General features: G+C 39.8%; 1 protein-coding gene across 1 annotated transcript; it reads right to left on the bottom strand.

Moving 5' to 3' along the window:
* Nucleotides 1-6,492: 6,492 nt before the first annotated feature.
* LOC109917545 (P2Y purinoceptor 8-like) lies at nucleotides 6,493-19,418 on the bottom strand. Its single transcript, XM_020517387.2, has 2 exons — nucleotides 19,381-19,418; nucleotides 6,493-10,941 (listed from the first exon to the last, which is right to left on the bottom strand). The coding sequence occupies exon 2, from the start codon at nucleotides 10,918-10,920 to the stop codon at nucleotides 9,976-9,978; it is 945 nt and encodes a 314-aa protein (XP_020372976.1). The 5' UTR covers nucleotides 10,921-10,941; nucleotides 19,381-19,418; the 3' UTR covers nucleotides 6,493-9,975.
* Nucleotides 19,419-20,122: the final 704 nt, after the last annotated feature.

The raw sequence follows: 20,122 nt of genomic DNA, 5'->3' as shown, positions 1-20,122 counted from the left end.
ATCTTTTGATCTCTCTGCCTATAAATTCTGTGCCTGTGTGCTTCTCTTCACTCCGCCTGATGAAGGAGCAGAGCTAGGAAAGCTTGTGCTTTCAAATTAACCTGTTGGGCTATAACCTGGTGTCACATGACCTCTGGTTTTGTCCACCCCAGTTCAACACCAGCCCCTCCACACACTGTGAAATCAGTTTTCTCGAGATTGTTTGATCATCCTCCAGCCAATTGACCCTCCACCGCATTTCAAACACTTCACAATTATGGACACTGAAGCTCACATGTGGACTTCACTGCACTCATGTTAAGTGCACCATTTCAGAACTACTGCTAGCTTCAGAGAGTTCTTCTTGCTTTTGGTCTACAGCTACCTTATAGCTCTTTCACTCTGCTTGTGGCCAAGTTGAACTCCCTGTCTCTGTGAGTCAAATAGGTAAACCCTTCAAAAAAAAGGTTCACTTCAAACTATGTCCATGGCAACATGACATGTCTGAGATGTTCCAAATAGAAATCTAAGTAAACTTTTTTTCACACCTTCAAAACAACTCGATCAGGATCTCGACAGGTTGGGTGAGTGGGCAAATCATTTGCAGATGCAGTGTAATTTGGATAAATGTGATGTTATTCACTTTGGAAGCAAAAACAAGGAGGCAGATTACCGAATGGCTGTAAATTGGGGGAGGGGAGTGTGCAGTGGGACCTGGGTGTCCCTGTGTACCAGTTGCTGAAGGTAAGCATGCAGGTGCAGCAGGCGATTAAGAAGGTAAATGGTATGGAGGCCTTCATTGCGAGAGGTTTTGAGTGCTGGAGCAGGGCTGTGTTGTTGCAGTTGTACAGAGCTTTAGTGGGACCACACATGGAATATTGTGTACAATTTTGTTCTTCTTTTCTGAGGAAGGATGCTCTTGCTCTCTCGAGAGTGCGGTGAAGGTTTACCAGGCTGATTCCGGGGATGGTGGGTCTGACGTATGAGGAGAGATTGACTAAGTTGTTTTCGCTAGAGTTCAGACGAATGAGCGGGGATATCGCATAGACACTTATAAAATTCTAACAGGACTGGACAGGGTAGATGTAGGGAGGATGTTCCTAATGGTCGTTGTGACCAGAACCAGGGATCACAGTCTGAGGATTTGGGGTAGACCATTTAGGACGGAGATGAGGAGACATTTCTTCTTGCAAAGAGTGTTGAGCCTGTGGAATTCATTACCACAGGAAGTAGTTGATGCCAAAACATTGAATGTATTCAAGAGGCGACTAGATATAGCACTTGGGCGAATGGGATCAAAGGTTATGGGGAGAAAACAGGATTAGGCTATTGAGTTGGACGATCATCCACAATTGTGATGAATGACGGAGCAGGCTCGAAGGGCCAAATAGCCTCCTGCTCCTATCTTCTATGTTTCTATGTAACTCCTTTGATTCTATGATCCATACGAATAATTTGTATGTCTAATGGAATTAACGGCCATTTTTCCAGACTTTCTGGGAATTTCCCTGTGGAATTTTCATCTGGGAATTACACAAATATTTTAATAAAGTAAATGTAGATCTTCTGGCTCTACCAAAAACTCAGGAATGAGTCATTCATTGTTAAAGTTTCATAGTTTTCTCCCTCTAATTAAGACCTCATTGCCTCGGCATGGGCTATCTTTTGAAATATGCAAATTCCAAAATCCAGCATTATCATTGCCTTGTCCTTACAAATGTAATTTTTCCAAAACTAAAATGTTACATTCATGATATTAATATGAACCACAAAACTATTGATGATGATATTATTGAAACATCTAGAATGGAATTAAAGAGACATTTCTTTGCTTAATGAATGGTAAAAATGTGGAACACTGAGTGCATAAAGTAAATGGTGCTGATGTCATGCATTTGTTACAGAGAGAGCTGGCATAAGCAAAGCATTTTAAAGTAGGCGTGAATGGTGAAGTGTTGCAAGGATTGTAGTCAGGACCTCAGCTAGTTACAATCTAACTTAGTGACTCAGATGAAGATGGAGAGTAATGCACCTAAGTTTCATCCACAAGTGAGTGTATACTCTGGGGAGGTAACAGAGAGGCTGCAAAGATGTAGAGATGGGTTTAGTGAGTGCCAAACATGATCTCAGATGGAACATAATGCAGTGAAGTGTGAATTTACACCCTTTGATTGCAAGAATAGAAAACCAGATTTTTAAAAAATTGATGTGGCACTTGGGTGAGACCATGTCAGAAGTTGTGCATACGCTTTTGGTCTCAACATTTACTAAAAGATACACCTGCATTGGATTATACAGCAAAAGTTTACTAAATTGATCCCTGGATGAGGAGGTTGTTCTATGATCAGTGGTGATCACATTGAGACATACAAGATTATGAATAAAACTTGGTAGGTTAGATGCTGGGAGATTGTTTCTGCTTGTTAGGAATCTAAAACATGAGGGCACAGGCTTTGGATAAGGAACCTCATCATTTAAGACTGAGATGAGGAAAATTTAATTCGCTCAAAGTGTTGAATCCATGAAATTCTCTATCCCAGAAGTTTGAGGATGCTGATCCAATATCGAATATGTTTAAGGCTGGGATAGACAGACTTCTGGTCTCGCAGAAATTCCATGGATATGTGGAACAGGTGAGAAAATGACATTGAATCTAAAGGTATCCAATGTGAGATCTAAAAAGCAGTGAATGTGATTGCCATGCTTTCACATCAAAGGTGAATGTGAGGTGCAGGGACCTTAATAATTCCAGATTTTAAAAATTCATTCACGGGATGTGGATGTTGCTGGCTGACCCAGCATTTATTGCCCATCCCTGGATGCCCTTGAGAACATGGTGGTGAGCTGCCTTCTTGAACTGCTGTGGTCCATGTGCATACCATTAGGGAGGGTGTTCAAGGATTTTTACCTGTGACACTAAAGAAATGGCAATATATTTCCAAGTCTGTGTGGTGAGTGGCTTGGAGGGGAACTTGCAGATGGTAGTGTGCCTCTATTTGGTAGCAGTTGTGGGTTTGAAAAAGGCTATTTAAGGAGCCTAGGTGAATTTCCACAGTGTATCTTGCAGATAGTACACCCTACTGCTACTGAATGTCGATGGTTGAGGGAGTGAATGTTTGTGGATGTGATGCCAATCAAATGGGCTGCTTCGAACTGGATGGTGTCAAGCTTCTTGAGTGCTACTGGAGCTGCACCTCAAGCCATATGCTGAAATAATAAGAAAACAAAAAGTGTTGGAGAAACTTAAAAGGTCCGGCAGCATCTGTGGAGAAATAAACATAGTTAACATTCTGAGTCCAGTATAACACTTGAAACATTAACTCTATTTCTCTCTCCATAGATGCTATGAAACCTGCTGAGTTTTTCCAGCATTTTCTATTTTTACTTCAGATCCCCCAAATCTACAGTATGTTGACTTTGTTCAAGGTATAAATTTTGATGGCAGTTTGGGTGACCTTATAGAAGTCCATAAAATCATGAGAGGCATAGATAAAGCAGATAGCCAAAAGCTTTTCTCCAACCTCGAGTAGTCTAAAACTATAGGGTAAAGGTTTAAGGTGAGAAGGGAAAGATACAAAAGGGTCTAAAGGAGCAATTTTTTCACACAGAGGGTGGTGAGTGTCTGGAATGGGCAACCAGAGGGAGTGGTGGAGATGAATATAATTTTGCCATTTAAGAAACATTTGGACAGTTACATAGATGAGATAGGTGTGGAGGAACAGGGACAAAACACAGGCAAACGGGACTAGATTAATTGTGAAAACTGGGCGACATGGACAAGTTGGGTTGAAGGGCCTGTTGCCATGCTGTAAACTTCTTTGGCTCTATAAATTGTGCATTTATATTTCAATACAGCATAATGATGGTAAGGTATGGACTATCAAATTTCAACTTCCATCATTTCTTCTTAATACCTGGGGCTTAGTGGACTCATTATGTTAGAAAAGAAAAACACCGAGTTAAAATGGCCCCAACAATCAGCTAACCACAGGTCAGCCCAACTTCATGGAACTAACATACGATGAACAAAGGCAGTCTGAGACAAAATTCACATTTCCAAAAGGCATTGAAATTTAGATCTGTATCTCCCATTTTTTTGTACATTCTTAGATAACTTGTACATGTTGGAGATGAAAATCACTTGCAGATTATCCCACTCTCAAAACAATGAGCCTAGAAAAAAGGAATGCTTGAATGAGCTGCACTTCATGCAGCTGTTTTGGCAAGCAACAGAAGTGATAACTGGGAACTGGAGAAGGGTTGCTCTCCCTCTCTTTGCTTTCTGTCAGTGGCTTTTGAAAGAGACAATCCTGTGTCCTTTACTGCAGAACATTGGTTATAGAGTCATAAGGTCATAGAAGTATACAGCATGGAAACATACCATACAGCCCAACTCATCCATGCCAAATATCCTAAGTAAATCCAGTCCCATTTGCCAGCATTTGGCCCATATCCTTATAAACCCTTCCTATTCATATACCCATCCAGATACCTTTTAAATGTTGCAATTGTACCAGCTTGAACCACCTTCTCTGGCAGCTCATTCCATACACGCGCCATCCCCTGTGTGAAAAAGTTGCCCCTTAGGTCCCTTTTAAATCTTTCCCCTCTCACCTTAAACCTATGCCCTCTACTTTTGGACTCCCCGACCCCAGGGAAAAGACCTTGTCTATTTACCCTATCCACGTCCCTCATGATTTTATAAACCTCTGTAAGGTCACCCCTCAGCCTCTGGCGCTCCAGGAAAATAGCCCCAGCCTATTCAGCCTCTCCCTATAGCTCAAACCCTCCAACCCTGGCAACATCCTTGTCAATCTTTTCTGAACCTTTTCAAGTTTCATAACATCCTTCCAATAGCAGGGAGACCAGAATTGCACATAGTATTCCAATAGTGGCCTAACCAAAGTCCTATGCAGCTTCAACATGTCCTCCCAACTCCTGCACTTCAAGAACTCATAGATACCTGCAATATTCGCCAATGCTGAAGATTCAAGACAATCCTAAACAACTGTGGTCTGAGGTTAAAAACCTAACACCTCAAGGATACTCAAAAGAATTTTAGCTGCAAATAGGTTATCTTGCTTTTAGTAATAGGCAGTGCCCCCTTTCAAACCTTACATCTGTGTTTCTATCTGTATTTGATGTCACATTCGTATTATTTTTCTTGAGGTTAGAAAGTAATAAAACTGACTTTCGTTTCAATGAGGCACACCTTGTAATTGGCTACTTTTTTGATTGCATTGAACAAATGAACTAGATTTTTATTAGTGCAACATATAGCTGCGTACAAAAATAATTTTAAATCATTGTTGCAGGTGACCCAACACAGTTAAAATACAGAGAACCATTTTACTCACCCTCACATAGTTTGAAGTGCTCTTAAGTTTAATTGCAGTTATAAAAGAGGCAACCAATTTGAGCACAGATAGGTCCCACAAGCAATAATTTAAGATAACAAGGTGTAGAGCTGGATGAACACAGCAGGCCAAGCAGCATCAGAAGAGCAGGAAAGCTCACGTTTCGGGCCTAGTCCCTTCTTCAATGCATTTTGACAATGTTGGCTGAAAGATAAAAGACTGGGCAGGGGACAATGGAGAACCTTCTTGTTTTTCTTCAAAGAAGTTCCATAGACACTTCTTATCCACCAGAGGGTCGAGTAGTAAAGGCCTCGGATTGATGTCTGATTTGAGAGACAACAACCACCGCAGTGTTACTTGTCCTGGAGCACAGATTTTGGACCTGGGTTTCTGGGGTGAACTGGAATCTACAACCTTCCCATGGTAATGTAAGAGCAATACCACTTCTCACAAAGGTCAGAGATGAAACATTGTGACACCGTCATATTTATCAGTAACTTTGTATTTATCAGTTTGAGGCTGGAACAGGAAGTGATACAGGAAGTGCTTTGTTCCCAGATTAGTTACAGACTGCCCATAGAGCATTTAGTTAATCATTTGATAGTGTAGATTCTACATGTCATTTTTTTTGTTTCCAAGTCTCTCTTGAGACAATATCCCATTTTGTTTCATTCATAGAGTTGACTTGCATCCCAGTTCTCCGTACAAACACCTCACCTCTGCTCAGAAGCCCCTGGACTACATGGTCTGAGTGTAAGTAATCTTGTTAGAACAGCCAATCTGCACAAACACATTTGCAATGTTGCACTAAGGAAAATTCTTCATCTCACTGAGGAGTCTGAGGAAAAACTCTGACGCAGTTACTCTGGGATGCAATATGTACCACATCACACCATCTTTGTGAAGTACATATTACTGTTTGACTATGCCATTAGGACACCATTACATATGGATGGTATCATTACAAGTCCAAGAATAATACAACACATATAGAGCAATGAACTTTGATAAAAGACTTTTATTTTACAGATATTAATGCTCTTTGGTTCACTTCATAACAATTTAAACTCAAGAGGTCACAAGAGAAATCTGTAAACAGCATATAAACATGCAAATTCACATATGTAATAAGCACTGCAGATTTAGTAAACACTGGATGAAGTTCAGCAGGTTAAACAATCAATTATTCTTCACAGTAATTCAACTTAATTATAACGGCTTTAACAGCGCAGCAGAGTACATTAACAAATGGCGAGTTGTACAGAATTACATTGGATTTAAAACAAAGAATGAGGGTATTAAACTCAACTGGTCTTTGGCCGGTGTTTACTCTCGGCACTAGCTTCCTTACACCAGAATTCATTTCAACTTGATCTTATGAGGTTAGGTTTAAAACAAATAATGCAAATTTGCAGCAGTCAGCCTGCAAACCTTCAAAAAATGCAGGAATTCATAGGATATCCTGTAATGTCACATCATGGTATATCACTTGCATAATCATCAAAGCACAAACTTATCACAGGTTAGAATGTAGAACTTGCTAACTCAAGAGGTAGTTCAGGCAAATAGCACAGGTACATTTAAAGAGCAAGTTGGGTGAAACATGAAGAGATAGGGGAAGAGGCTTGCATGGAGCATATAATTAGACCATGGGTCAAATAGACTGTATCTGCATTACAATTTCTATGTATTTGTTCATAATATGATGTTATTCTATGCCATCCAAGCCCATCCAGCTTCTATCAACATTACATCACAAATCACTTTCAACAGTTTCTTTCTTCGGCTAACATGTAAGAAATAGATTGCAGAACAAATTGTGAAATTTTACAAGTGAGAAATCACAGAGAGCATGAGCTGTTGAGAGTAGGCAGGAAAATGGAGTGTGGCAGTATGTAGGGAAGATAACAGTGCCCATCTAACCAATCTCATGCATTGCAAAGTTACAAGAGTATCTGGTTTGTGGGCACTGCCCGGCCACAGAGACTCCAATTACAGAATGATGAGATGTTCTGTGAGGTTTGTTAGCCTTGTGTGTCCCTCAGCAAGATCCAACCAGGATATGATGGTGCATGTTCCATGTCCCATAAACATGAGTTTCATAATATTTCAATACTTCCTCAACCTTAAAGAAAAACATTACGAACTTGATATCATAATAAAAGGAAACAGATGATATAATATCTGCATGTGGTTCCTCCGAAATGGCATTGGTGATTAAGTCATGTGTAAAATAAGGTCAACTCACGTGAAAAATATGTGGCGTCATAAGAATAACTGTCATATTAAAATTAGAACAGTCATAATAAATGTATAACTGCAGATCTCCATCTAACAAAACTGGGAGGGTGTCATCACATGTGCAGGAATGGTTAAAACCATAGCTCACTACCATCTGAGTAAGAGCATTGAGAGAAGGCCAATAAATGTGCCTTAGCACCTTTGTCCCATGAATGAATATAAGAAAATCATTAACTTTAAAACTACTTTTTTTTAACCCCTCATTGTTAGAATATTTTGCTGTGTGTTTTGGGTCTGTCATTCTTTTCCACTTAACTGACTAGAAGATCATTGAGTGACATTCATGCCTTCGTTAAGGCTCTTTTGTCATCAGTTAGTGGTTTTTGTGCCTTTACTGATGCAATTCTGAGGCTGTCTAATTAGAATTCTATTGCAAAGATCTGCGTTTCTGAATAAGAGGGCTCCCACTGAAAAGTGAAGCAAGGTTGATGATCTCAGATTATAAACCGGACCTTCACGAGTTTAGTCATGCAGACTATCAGCATCATTGCTGAACATCACAACCAACAGCAAGGATTCTCTTTGTACCATTCTAGCTTATCTTCCAGGGTTAGAACAAGTCACATTGAAAAGAAAAAAATGTTATGTCACTCAAAAACTCCTGTTCATAGGTGGTCACTTTTCATAATTTATCAATTACAAATGGTTTTTTTCAGGAACTGCATTTTGCAGTGGTGGACTATCGTACAATTAATAAATATGCAGAAGCAACATTTTGAAATGACTTTACAACAGCCATCATGTGATACCTGACCTAGTTAATACTTACTGTCATTTAACATCATCTCATGCCTTTTAGTAATATCTACGGCTGCTTGTTTGAAACATTCTGACTATTGTCAAGTAGATTGACAAAAGGACCACTGAACTGGCATCATCCTGCAAACAGCAATCAGAAGAAAGACCGATTAATCTGATTTCTTTTAATGGAATTTACTAAGGAAGGAATAATGTTGAGGACATTCCCACTTTTCCACAAAGAGTGCGGTAGGAACTTTAACATCATCACAAACAGGAAAAAGGAATCTGCTGAAACAGTGGAACGTAGAAACATAGGAGCAAAAGCAGGCCATTCAGTCCCTCAAGCCTGTTCCACCATTCAATGTGATTGTGGCTGATCTGTGACCTAACCCGGCTTTGACCCATATCGCTTAATACCTTTGCTTAACAAAGATTTATTTATCTCCAAGTTAAAATTAACTACTGATCCAACATCCACTGCCATTTGTGGAGGAGGGAGCTCCAAATCTTTACCGACCTTTATGTGTAGAAGTACTTCCTAACATTTCTTCTGAACAGTCTGGCCTTAATTTTTAGACTTTGCTTTCACTTCTTGAATCTCAAAGCAGAGGAAATGGTTTACTTTCATCTATCCGGTCTTTTCCTGTCAATTCCTCTTGAAGACTTCAATCAGATCATCTCTTAACCTTCTAAATTCTAAAGAAAACATAGAAACAATGGAATAGGAGCAGGAGAATGCTATTCAGCCCTTTGAGCCTGCTCTGCCACTCAGAATGATCATGGCTGATCCTCTGTCTTAATGCCGTGTTCCTCCTTTCTCGCCCTTTCCCCTGATGCCTTTGTAATCCCTTCCTTGATTATAAAGAATATCTAGAATGTGTGTCTTGAACAGGAACTCTAATGATGTAGCTCGCTTTGATGATATAGTCACAATCTTGAGTGTGAGGAAGCACTCAAAATCAAAGTTACTAATACCTACACCAACCAGTAAATTAAATGAATGTTTGTTTCTTTTCATTTCTTCACCAATATTCTCACTGACGGGTCTAGGCCGAAACGTCAGCCTTCCTGCTCCTCTGATGCTGCTTGGCCTGCTATGTTCATCCAGCTCTACACCTTGTTACATCAGGATGTCCCTTGCTCAAGTACTGACTCAGTGTTTCTGAGTTTAGACAATAGTAGATTATTCTTCATGGATCCCAGATCCATATTTGGTCCTATTAACATAGTAGGGTGAGGCAGGGGTTGGTGGGGGAAGGTGAGGAAGTTAGTTGAGGGGGAGGTTTGGTGTTGGTAGTGTGGGTGCTTTCCAGGGTGTGATATGGAACAATAAATCATGAGTAAAAATCCTTCCTTATACTTCCTTCCCTAATCCACTGAACTTGAGGCCACTTATAGTACAGTGGACTGACCAACTCAATGGACTGAAAGTAGACCAAGATCTTACTGAGTCTTCATGGCACAGTTATAGGGGTTTAACATGTAGGGAATATCTTTGGGATTTATTTTTGCATTTTCCTGAATAGTGGCTTTGGTCCCTTGACAAACCCAGTTATTTTACAAATTCCGCGAGAGACCAGTCTCGGTGTCAGAATCTCTATTGTGTTGTTTGACCGTATGACTGCCTTCTACCTATTAAACGTTGGAAAAGGTTTTGGAAGTCTGTTGAAGCGAAATAGAAAATAAATGGGTTGAGACAACTGTTCAAACAGCTTAGTGACAGGGTCAGCTTGTAGGCTGTGTAGCACCCTGTGTCATACAGAAGTCTCCATATAATGTGAATTAAGAGAGTGATGTTGTTGGGGGCAAAGCATGTGACAAAGACCAAGAGCACAGTAATGGCTAAATAGGTGGCTCGCTTTTTCTGCTCACTGTGAGTAGTTTGGGAGAGCTTCAGTATTACTAGCGTGTAGCATAAGACGGTAATGGTAAATGGGATCAGAAACAGGAACACAAACAGAGTGAAGAGGAACAGCCCCCATGCATTCATGGTGGGAAGCATGTCCCTTTTAAGAACATCAAAGCATGTTGTAATGTTGAGTGGCTGGACGTCAAATGTTAAATCACTGTATTCCAAGGGTAATAAAACAATGATTAAAATTATCCAAATCCCAAAACAGATAGTCACCGCATGTGGTCTTCTCCACCCTCGCCTGTACCAGATTGGGTGTGCCACCCCAATATAGCGCTCAACACTGATGCAAGTCATTGTCAAAATGGAACAGTACATATTGACATAAAACAAGGTGGTGACAAATGTACAGAGGGTCTTGCCAAAGGCCCAGTTATTTTCGTTTAAGTGATATGCAATCTGGAATGGGAGGAAAAAGGCAAGCAGGATGTCAGCGATGGTCAAGTTGATCATGAAGGTGACCAAGGGAGTCTTTGGGTGTGTGTGGAAGCAAAGTAGCCAGAGGGAGATTCCGTTGCCAGGCAAACTGATGAGGATGATGACTAGGTAAACAGCGGGGAGGGTGATTCTAACCACAGCGCTGCCCAGCATTTCCAGGGTCTCGCCATCCAACGTTGTGTTCATCGCCATGTCTTGCCGCCTTGTGCCTCACTGAAGAATTAGAAAGGGCTATCATTGATCCAGAGTGACAAAATGATGGGTGGGTTTTTATTAAGGAGTTAATCACAAAGTTAATCACACCCATAACCAACAGCCAATAAAAATGTGCCAATCATTAAATCCAGTCTCGTTGCTAAGGCACTGAATAATATTTAGATTTGATCCTACAAACAAACTATCCCTCAGCAACCGGACAAAATCACCATTCGTCAGGTCGGGCCTTGATAATGAACGATGCCAGCTTGTTGCCAGGACAAAATTATTGGACTGGGCTGAATATTATTTTTTTTTGGCTAAACCAAAATCCGAATTAAATCCAACTTCTCGTTGTGAGGCTAAGCAAGTTTTCTAATTTAAATTCAAAATGTTTTATTCTGTCAAAAGATACTGTATAATTATGTCATATTTACTTTTGAACACAACTTCACATTCCTGGTTGAAGTTATGGGTGACCCGACTTGCTGTTATGTCTCTTGCTATTGGCGTTCCTGAGCAAGGAGCTAGGAAGAACATGTGGGTATGTCTAGATGACACTCCAGCAATACCAATCTAAAAAATACCAAATTGGATAACGTTGGAAAAGGTTTTGGAAGTCCGTTGAAGCGAAATAGAAAATAAATGGATTGAGACAACTGCTCAAACAGCCTCTGCCATTATAAGAAATGAAAATGTAAACATTTAACTTATTTTAATTTAATTTTTAAAATTAACTGTTAAAATGCAATTATTGGAATAGATAAAGGCCCATCAGAACCTTGAATCTATTCTGCCTTTCAGTCACATCATCATTGTTATTGTGCAAGACATCTTTCCATTGACATAATTACAGTGCAGTTTAATGTATTTCCCTTCCCCCTTAAAGAATAATTTATTGACAATTAGCTGTTGTTTAATGAAGGCAGATTTTACCAATTCTTGTTAATTGACACCAATGGCTACATCCGTTTCTGCAACGTGGGACCAGATTTATAACATCTGCCATATGAAGTGGGCTCACTGAAGTCTAGAACAAAATCAAGGAATGGCAAACATTGGGAAATCATGATTTTGCTTTGTTTGTAATATATCAATTTTGATCCCCCAATGCATTCCGAAACCTATGCCCTCCACCATGTAAAAGGATTAAGGCAGCAGATACACAGGGGCACTTGCAAGTTCCCCTCTAAGCTATACACTATCCTCACTTGTTATAATGTCACCATTTCTTTATTGCTGGACCAAATTTCTGAAATTCTTTTCCTAATTGCACTGTATGAACATTTCAGGAAGGCAGCATGCCATCACCTTCTGAAGGACAATTAATGACAGACAATAAATACTGGCCCACACAGTGATGCCCGCATCCTAGGAATGAATGGTAAAAAGATACATTTTCTGTGTTGTTGTGGGAAGCTTGTTTCATTATTTTTATTGTATCTTTCCCATCTTGTTAAATTTTATTGACACTGCTGAGTCTCACCAAGGGCATAATTGGTGGTGAACACAGCTGTGTATGACAATGCTTAAATCCATAAGCAGACAACGTTAGTTTGTTTCCCAGAGTTTAAACTATGCTGACTCGACAATGTAGCAGTATATCTTGTTGGTTTTGTTTCCTGAAATAGTGAGTGATTGGTCACCCAATAACCTTGGCCAGTAAGAAGTTCCTCTCCTCGTCCGCCTCTGATCAGAACCGCAGATTTTGTGCTGCACTGAGTTTACTGTTTTTATATTAAAACATAGTGTGTTGCACGTAAAATGTTTGGTTTAGGCTTCCAGCAAACAGCTGCAATTTAATTTGCTTTGCCACATGATAGCACAGCAGGCAGTAAAAAGGGAACAAAACTTCAAAATGAAATAAAATTACAGGGACGAAGGATGAAAGAGAGTCGATATTGTAGGGCGTGGAAGAGGCAAGATGGGCAGAATGGTCTCCTTGTGTGCTTTCTAATACCGTGATTTCATAGCACATAACATTTGGAGAATCTTACTGAGATTGCTTTTAATCGTGGACCTTATATGGCCCTGACCGCTATTATGTTCATGAGCTGTGATCTTTCTAAAGCTGAAGATGCAGCCTCCATGATGCCTGTTCTAATTCAGGATGGCAATCTGTTTGTGCAGAATCAGAGCCCCAGTGTTTGTGGGCTATAGGTAACCTCAGCAGGAGGTATGGGCTCAGCCGGAGTTAGTGGGAGATGGTGAAAGCGCCTGATCAAGATGCAGGGGTTCTCTGAAGACTTTTAAAATTGTTGAAACTGTATGTGGCCTTAGCTGTGGAGTTGAGTTGCCAGGCCGACCCACACCTTACAGAAATGTCTAGCTATTCTCCCTCCAAAACCACCTCTGCACAGCTTCTCAGTTTCTGGTGATTGTTTCTGCTTTTTAGTGAGTTCAGAGCTAAGGAGTGTACAAGTAATTTAGCCAGTTGCATGTCAAATAACAAATTTCAAAACAATTTGCGGATACGTAGGAAATAAAATTAGCTTCCCTGGAAATGGAATTGACATGATTAAGGAGACATTAGAAAGAAGGGAAGAGAGTGATCCTGGAATCTGGTTGGAGGATGTCAGTGGAATGGGGAAAAAAAAATCTGGCAAAGGGAAGCTGGAATGAATGACCAGTTTTTGAACTGCTGTCTTGATATAATTGAATTTCTGGCAACGGTGATACTACGTTGGAAATAGATCTGAGTGCAATCTAATGATAAGATCTAAGAAGTTCTCTAAGTACAGTTCTGAAGTTGAGCAAGAACTGCACTCAAGCTGTAAAAATGCATTCTTATTCAAGATGCAATCCAATTTCCTTTTCAATGTTACTACCGAATCTGCTTTCTGCACCCTCTTAGACAGTGGATTTCAGACCACAATGATTTACAGAGCGCACAAGGAGTTGCCTGGATAAGTGCAACTCCAGCAACACTCCAGAAGCTTGATATTATTGAGGGTAAAGAAGCTTTGCATAACTGAAACTTAACATCTCTTAATCCCATTAACCTTCTGCAAACTAACATTTTGTGACACATGCATAGGAGCACCTAAATCCATCAGCACCTTGGAACACTCATTAAAGTAAAAATCTGTATTCATTATTCATCCTGTCAACATGAACAGCTTCACATTTTCACATATTATTCTCCATCTGTTGAATTTTTGCCGATTCGTTCAAACTATCTATTTCATCATAGGACGAAATAAAGAACTGTGGATGCAAAAGATCTGAAATGAGAACTGAAATTGCTGGAGAAACTCAGCAGGTATGGCAGCATCCGTAAAGAGAAAACAGAGGTAACGTTTCAAATCCAGTGACCAGTCCAGAACAGTTCTGAAGAAGGGTCATTGGACTTGTAATGTTAACTCTACTTTCTCTCTCAGATGCTGCAAAATCTGCTGAGTTTCTTCAGCAATTTCTGTTTTTGTTCTCCTGACAAGATACTTTCCTATTTACCTTTGTGTCAACTGCAAATTTTGTAACCATGACTTTCATTCCCTTTATCAAAGTCATTGATGGAAACTGTAAAAACCTAGCTCTCAGCACAGGACTTTACTCATTATTTCCCGCCAATCAGAGAACGATCTGGACTTGCACGCTATCAGTTTTCTGCCAACTAGCCAATCTTCAATTTTTGTTAATATGTTACGTCTTCCACATGAATTCTTACATTTCCCCCTCTAACCTTTTATGTGGCACCTTGTTAAAATGCATTCTAAAAACCTAGGTATAGTACATCTACAGATTTCTCATGATCCACAGTTGGTGTAGCATTGCCTTTGATGCTTTGATCCCATGAATAAACTTTAAAAAGTGTGTTCATTTGTTCCAATTTTAATTTTCAACTATTTGTCTATCTGTATTCTCTGAGTTCATTTCCAATTCACAGCTAACTTGCCAAACCTGTGGTTCAGTGGTTGTGATAATGCTCTCAAGGACGAAGCACAAGATCCATGCTAGAGGAATGCTGTTCTGTAGGAGGTTTTATCTTTCACATGAGATGTTAAACTGAGGCCCTGTCTTCTCCTGCAGTTTACATTACGTTTTCTTATTCTCTTTCTTTATCTTTCTTATACCTTTCCACATTTCTCGTGTATTCTGCCTAAGATTGTACACTGAACCTGTCATTTGTCAACATTTCTCCCCGTTTCAGTAAAACTTTTACTTCCTTTGTTATCCAGGGATGTTCTAATTTTGCATGAGACAGTTTTACTCCTTACACATAAATGTTTTGTTTTTATGTGAATTACTTTTGCTTATTCCATGTTTTCCCAATCAATATTTGTTTCCTTTTTTTCCAAATGATTAAAGCTGTTTCTTTTTCTTTCTCCCTTTCTCTCTCCTTTTCTTTAACCAAATTTCAAGTAACTATATTGTGGTCACTTGTTTTGTTTGCTTAGTAACATATTGGTCTGAAATTTTGCTCATAAATCAGGTGCACAGAGTCAGGAAAATCTGCAAACCTGATAAGGGAGACATGTTCTGGATGGTGGGGAGAGGGGTTTGTGGGGGGGAGTTGTAGAGCAATTGGTGAGCATAGAGGCAGTTACAGGACTATGTTGAGCATGGAAGCAGTCTGTGGGAAACATGGACCATAGTATTCATTGTTAAAAAGCAATAAAGTCAAAAATATCCATCATGCTCTTATGACTCCCACCCCTCAACCCCACAAGCACACACACCCCCCTGTGACAATGCATACTAGTCATATTAATGCTGTTCATTGCTCCTACTAATGCTGTTCATTGCTCTTCACACTCTCCACGCCACCTCATGTCCACATCTATACCCCATGGCTCTCATATCCCTTTTCCCAATTAACGTCTTTCCAACCACACCCATGGTCCTTGTCCCCTCGATGCCAACTTGTTCCCCTTCATCCAAAACAATTGCCCCTCACACTATGCCAACAAATGCCCTCCACCCATCCCCATGGCACTTTATATCCTCCATGTCAACCTATGCCTGTCCATTCACCACCATGGTCTTTTTTATCTTCTAAGTCAACTTTGCACCTACACATTCCTTGATGTCTCACGAAACATCCACTACAGACAGAGCTCAATACCCATGCTGAGATATAATGACAATGCTCTACATTTCTAAAGTGTCTATTGATGAAATACAAAATGTTTGAATTCTCTTCTCAAGGCATTTTGGGTCAACCCACAGCACATGGGCTGCTGCGGTTCAAGAAAGCAGCTTATCACCACCCTCTCAAAGGCAACTAGGGATTGGCACTAAATATTAACCAGTGATGCCCACATCCCAGGAGTTAGAAAAGATAGGTCAGCATTTAAAAGAAAAGCTCTCCTTCACCAAAAATAGACCATTACATTTCACCTCATCTGTGTTCACACTTATAAAAACCAGCAATTGTCTTTCTAGTCCTACATCCAAGACTTTAGAAGCCTTTTGAGCTGCAAATCAAACTGTGAAAGGACAGACGGTGCACTTTATTAATGATAGATTGTGAAATCAATTACGTAGCTCAAATTCTGTTATGATAGCTGTTAAGACACCTGTCAACCAACACAATAGAATATCTGACACTTATTTTGAAGCTTGCCAGTTCTCTTAACAGCTTGACAGTTCCGATGAAATTGACAGTTTCAATCACTGTATACACTTTTTACACAAACCTGTGTCTATTTTGTTACAATGATATGGAGGTGGCGAAGTTGGACTGGGGTGGACAAAGTCAGAAGTCACAAAACACTAGGTTATAGTCCAACAGGTTCATTTGAAATCATAATCTTGCAGAGTGTAGCACCTTCATCAGGTGAAGTGAGAGAGAAACACACAGAACACTGAATTTATGGGCAGAGAGAGATCGAGGGCAGAGAGATCAAAAGACCATACAAAGAATTATTTCCAGTCCATATTAACCCTTCCTTCATATTCATTTTCCTTCCAATTTAGGTAAAGTAAACTGAAGTCTATCCCTATTCTTCTATGATTTAATTCCCAAACCTGACCATGTTTTAGCATGTTTAAGCCTCTGACATAGATATTGTATCACAGCCCCATGTCGTAACTTGTGCTTACAGTTCACTAGACTTACTTATAGTACATTAATATACCTGCATTCCAAAACCATGCTAATACTTGTTTGTGTTTTTCCCTCCAACCTATTGTTACTCCTTCTACATAATTCTTCATTCTGTTATCACTTGCATTCCTACTTTGATAGATTGGGTGAGCAACATATTGTCCTTGTTTTCAAATCCCTGAAGGACTTTATTTTTTCTTTGCAGCCTTCTCCAGCCTGAGAACTTTGCCTCACCTCGAATTCTGAGCTCATGAACATCTTTGGTTTTCGTCACTCTCTTCATTACTGGCTCAGATGTCAGAGTTAACAGAGTTAACTTTTTGATTCCAGTGACCCTTCATCAGAACTTCTGAACTTCTGAAGAAAAGACATTAGACTCGAAATTTTAACTTTGCTGTCTCTCCACAGATGCTGTCAGACCTGCTGAGCTTCTCCAGCACTTTATGTTTTCGTTCTCCTCACAAGATACTTTCCTATCTACCCTTGTGTCATCTGCAAATTTTGCAACCATGACTTTCATCATTTTTATCAAAGTCATTAATAGAAATTGTAAAAGTCCCCAGGACAAATTCTGTTCCTTTTTTGAGTAAAAAAGGATTTGCTGTATTTCTTATCAGATTAACTTGTAACTGTGTACATTAAACAATTCTTATTGGATTATTTGTAAATGTGTACATTAAACAATGCATCATATTCATATTAAGATATAGCCAGAAGTCACACAACACCGGGTTATAGTCCAACAGGTTTATTTGTAACCACAAGCTTTCGAAGTGCTGCTCCTTTGTCAGGTGAGGTCACCTGTTGGACTATAACCTGGCGTTGTGTGACTTCTGACTTTGTCTGCTCTAGTCCAACACCGGGACCTCCACATCATATTAAAACATAAGTAAGTTCTATAGTTTTGGATTCATAGCAAGTGGCAATGTATTCTTTATCAAATGCCATCATAATTTAAACAACCGCAATCAGGTCATTTCTCAATCTTTTCTTATTAAGAGATATGATTTCCAGTGTGTAAACTTTTCTTGATAACTATATCCTGTCCATTCTTGCTAACTTTGTAGATATTTTAACACTGCCTTTGATGCCTCTATCGATCTTTCAATAATATAGAGACTAGAACTTTGTTCTCTACACTAACTCTGCTGTGCAACCACCTGGAATAAAACATTTCCAGTGTAAAACCATGTCAGAGAGCCACATAAAAACAAAATAGTGCTGCTAGTAGGAATCAGATATTAGATCACAGACCTGAAGTCTTAACTCTCAATCACTCTCCACAGATGCTGTCAGACCTGCTGAGTAGTCCCAGCATTTTCTGGTTTAATCCAGTAATTGTTCTAACATTGTACATGGCCAGTCTGTTCATTGAGCCTCACTAGTCACCAGTAAGAACAATTTAGCCAATCCCACTCCCCTGATTTGCCCATCAATTTGCCTAAGCAGGCCATTCAATCCATCAAGTCAACACCTTCTAAAGAGCTTCCCAGCTCCTCTAACCTTGCATTTTCTAATAGCTAACCCCCCTTGCCTGCACATAACGGTGCAGTTTGGCACGACCAATCCACCTAATCTGCACATCTTTGGACTGTGGAAGGAAACCAGAGCACCTGGAGGAAACCCACAGAGAGAGAGGGAGAATGTGCAAACTCCACACAGTCTCCTGAGGCTGAAATCTAACCTGGGACTCTGACACTGTGAGGCAGTACTGCTAACCACTGAGCCACTGTGCCATCCTGTTTTGAAAGCCATTAGTAAATCTGTCTCCATACCCTTCCTAAAACAACTCCTGAATGCCCTGATTCCGATATTCAGATAATTGAATAAACCTCCAGGTACTGTAATCCTGCACCAGAGGAAGTAGTTTCTCTCTAACTACCCAACAAATCCTTTAATTGTTTTAAGCAGATCAATTAAATAAATGTTCAACTTTCTATACATGAGAGAATTGCCTAATTTATGTAACCTGCTCTCAAAACTTAACTCATTAAGCTCTGAATTCCTTATCTACAGTGGGAAATCTGCTGATAACCATTGCTCAGCCGCTTTCCCGCTGTTTTCTGAGACTGATCCCTCAAGTTCACTCAAAGCTGTTTGTTGTAAAAATATGATTTACATCCCACCGAAAACAATTAGCTTCTAGTTGTGGTAACTTGCCTTTGGATTCAACGGACATCCCATTAGAATAAAGTAAACAGTGACTGCTGAAGAGTTACAGATCAAAAACAAAATAACATTTGAATCCCTTCTTATCGTATCTCCGGTTGTTGTTAATTTGTTCATGCTGGATTTAGTTCTGAGCAATATTAGACAAAGTCCAATCAGCTCTCAGATTAATTGAAAGATAGATATAATTAGTGATAGCACATAGTTAACAATGAATGAATAGCAGTTCTGCTGCTTACCTGAATCATGCTACTGTAAAGTGTGCTGGCTGCTAACATTTACTGTTTAGCACAAGGAAGGCACATGCCAAAGCGAAAAAACCCACAGGAAGTGACAGTGCAAGCCACACAATTTTCCTCATAGTGAAGTCAGTTGAATAATGGATCAAATAACTGCGGAATATTTGGTGTAAATATTTGTTTTGAGTCTATATTTCTCTCATACAAAGTCATAAACCTTGCTATTTACTCCAAGAAAAGCTAATCCTTACTCCCAAAATCTGCCTCTGCAGTATGAAACACTCACACCTGCTGGATTTTATTCGGACCGCTGATCTCATTATAGTCTCTGTCCAAACATGGACAAAAGAGCTAAACTCTAGAGGTGAGGTGAGAATGATTGTCCATGACACCGAGACTACAATCGGCATACTGTGGCATCAAGGAATCCATGCAAAACTGGAGTCAATGAGAATCGTGGGGAAAACTCTCCACTGGTTTCTACAAGAAGATGCACTGGGATTTAAGTAAATAAATTAGTTTAAATAAAGAAGGGGTTTTGAGTGGTCTGGCAGCTTTAAATGTAGATAAATCTGTAGTCAGGATGAAAAGTATCAGAGGCTTTTGAGTGAGGCAAGAGAGGAAATAACAGGGTGTTGGCAATTATTTTCAGTTCCTCTCTGGCCACAAGATAGGTGCCAGAGGGCTGGAGGCTAACCAGTATGCTATTGTAGTTCAAGAAGGGAACATGGGATAAATCAAG

Source organism: Rhincodon typus, chromosome 6, assembly GCF_021869965.1.
Source record: "Rhincodon typus isolate 14 chromosome 6, sRhiTyp1.1, whole genome shotgun sequence".
In the NCBI taxonomy this organism is placed as follows: domain Eukaryota; kingdom Metazoa; phylum Chordata; class Chondrichthyes; order Orectolobiformes; family Rhincodontidae; genus Rhincodon; species Rhincodon typus.
Note: the sequence above shows the minus strand (reverse complement) of the source record. Positions and strands in the feature narration are given on the sequence as shown.

What these genes read in the sequence shown, in the direction of transcription:
- LOC109917545 (XM_020517387.2), bottom strand. Translation starts at nt 10,920, where the DNA reads ATGGCGATGAACACAACGTTGGATGGCGAGACCCTGGAAATGCTGGGC.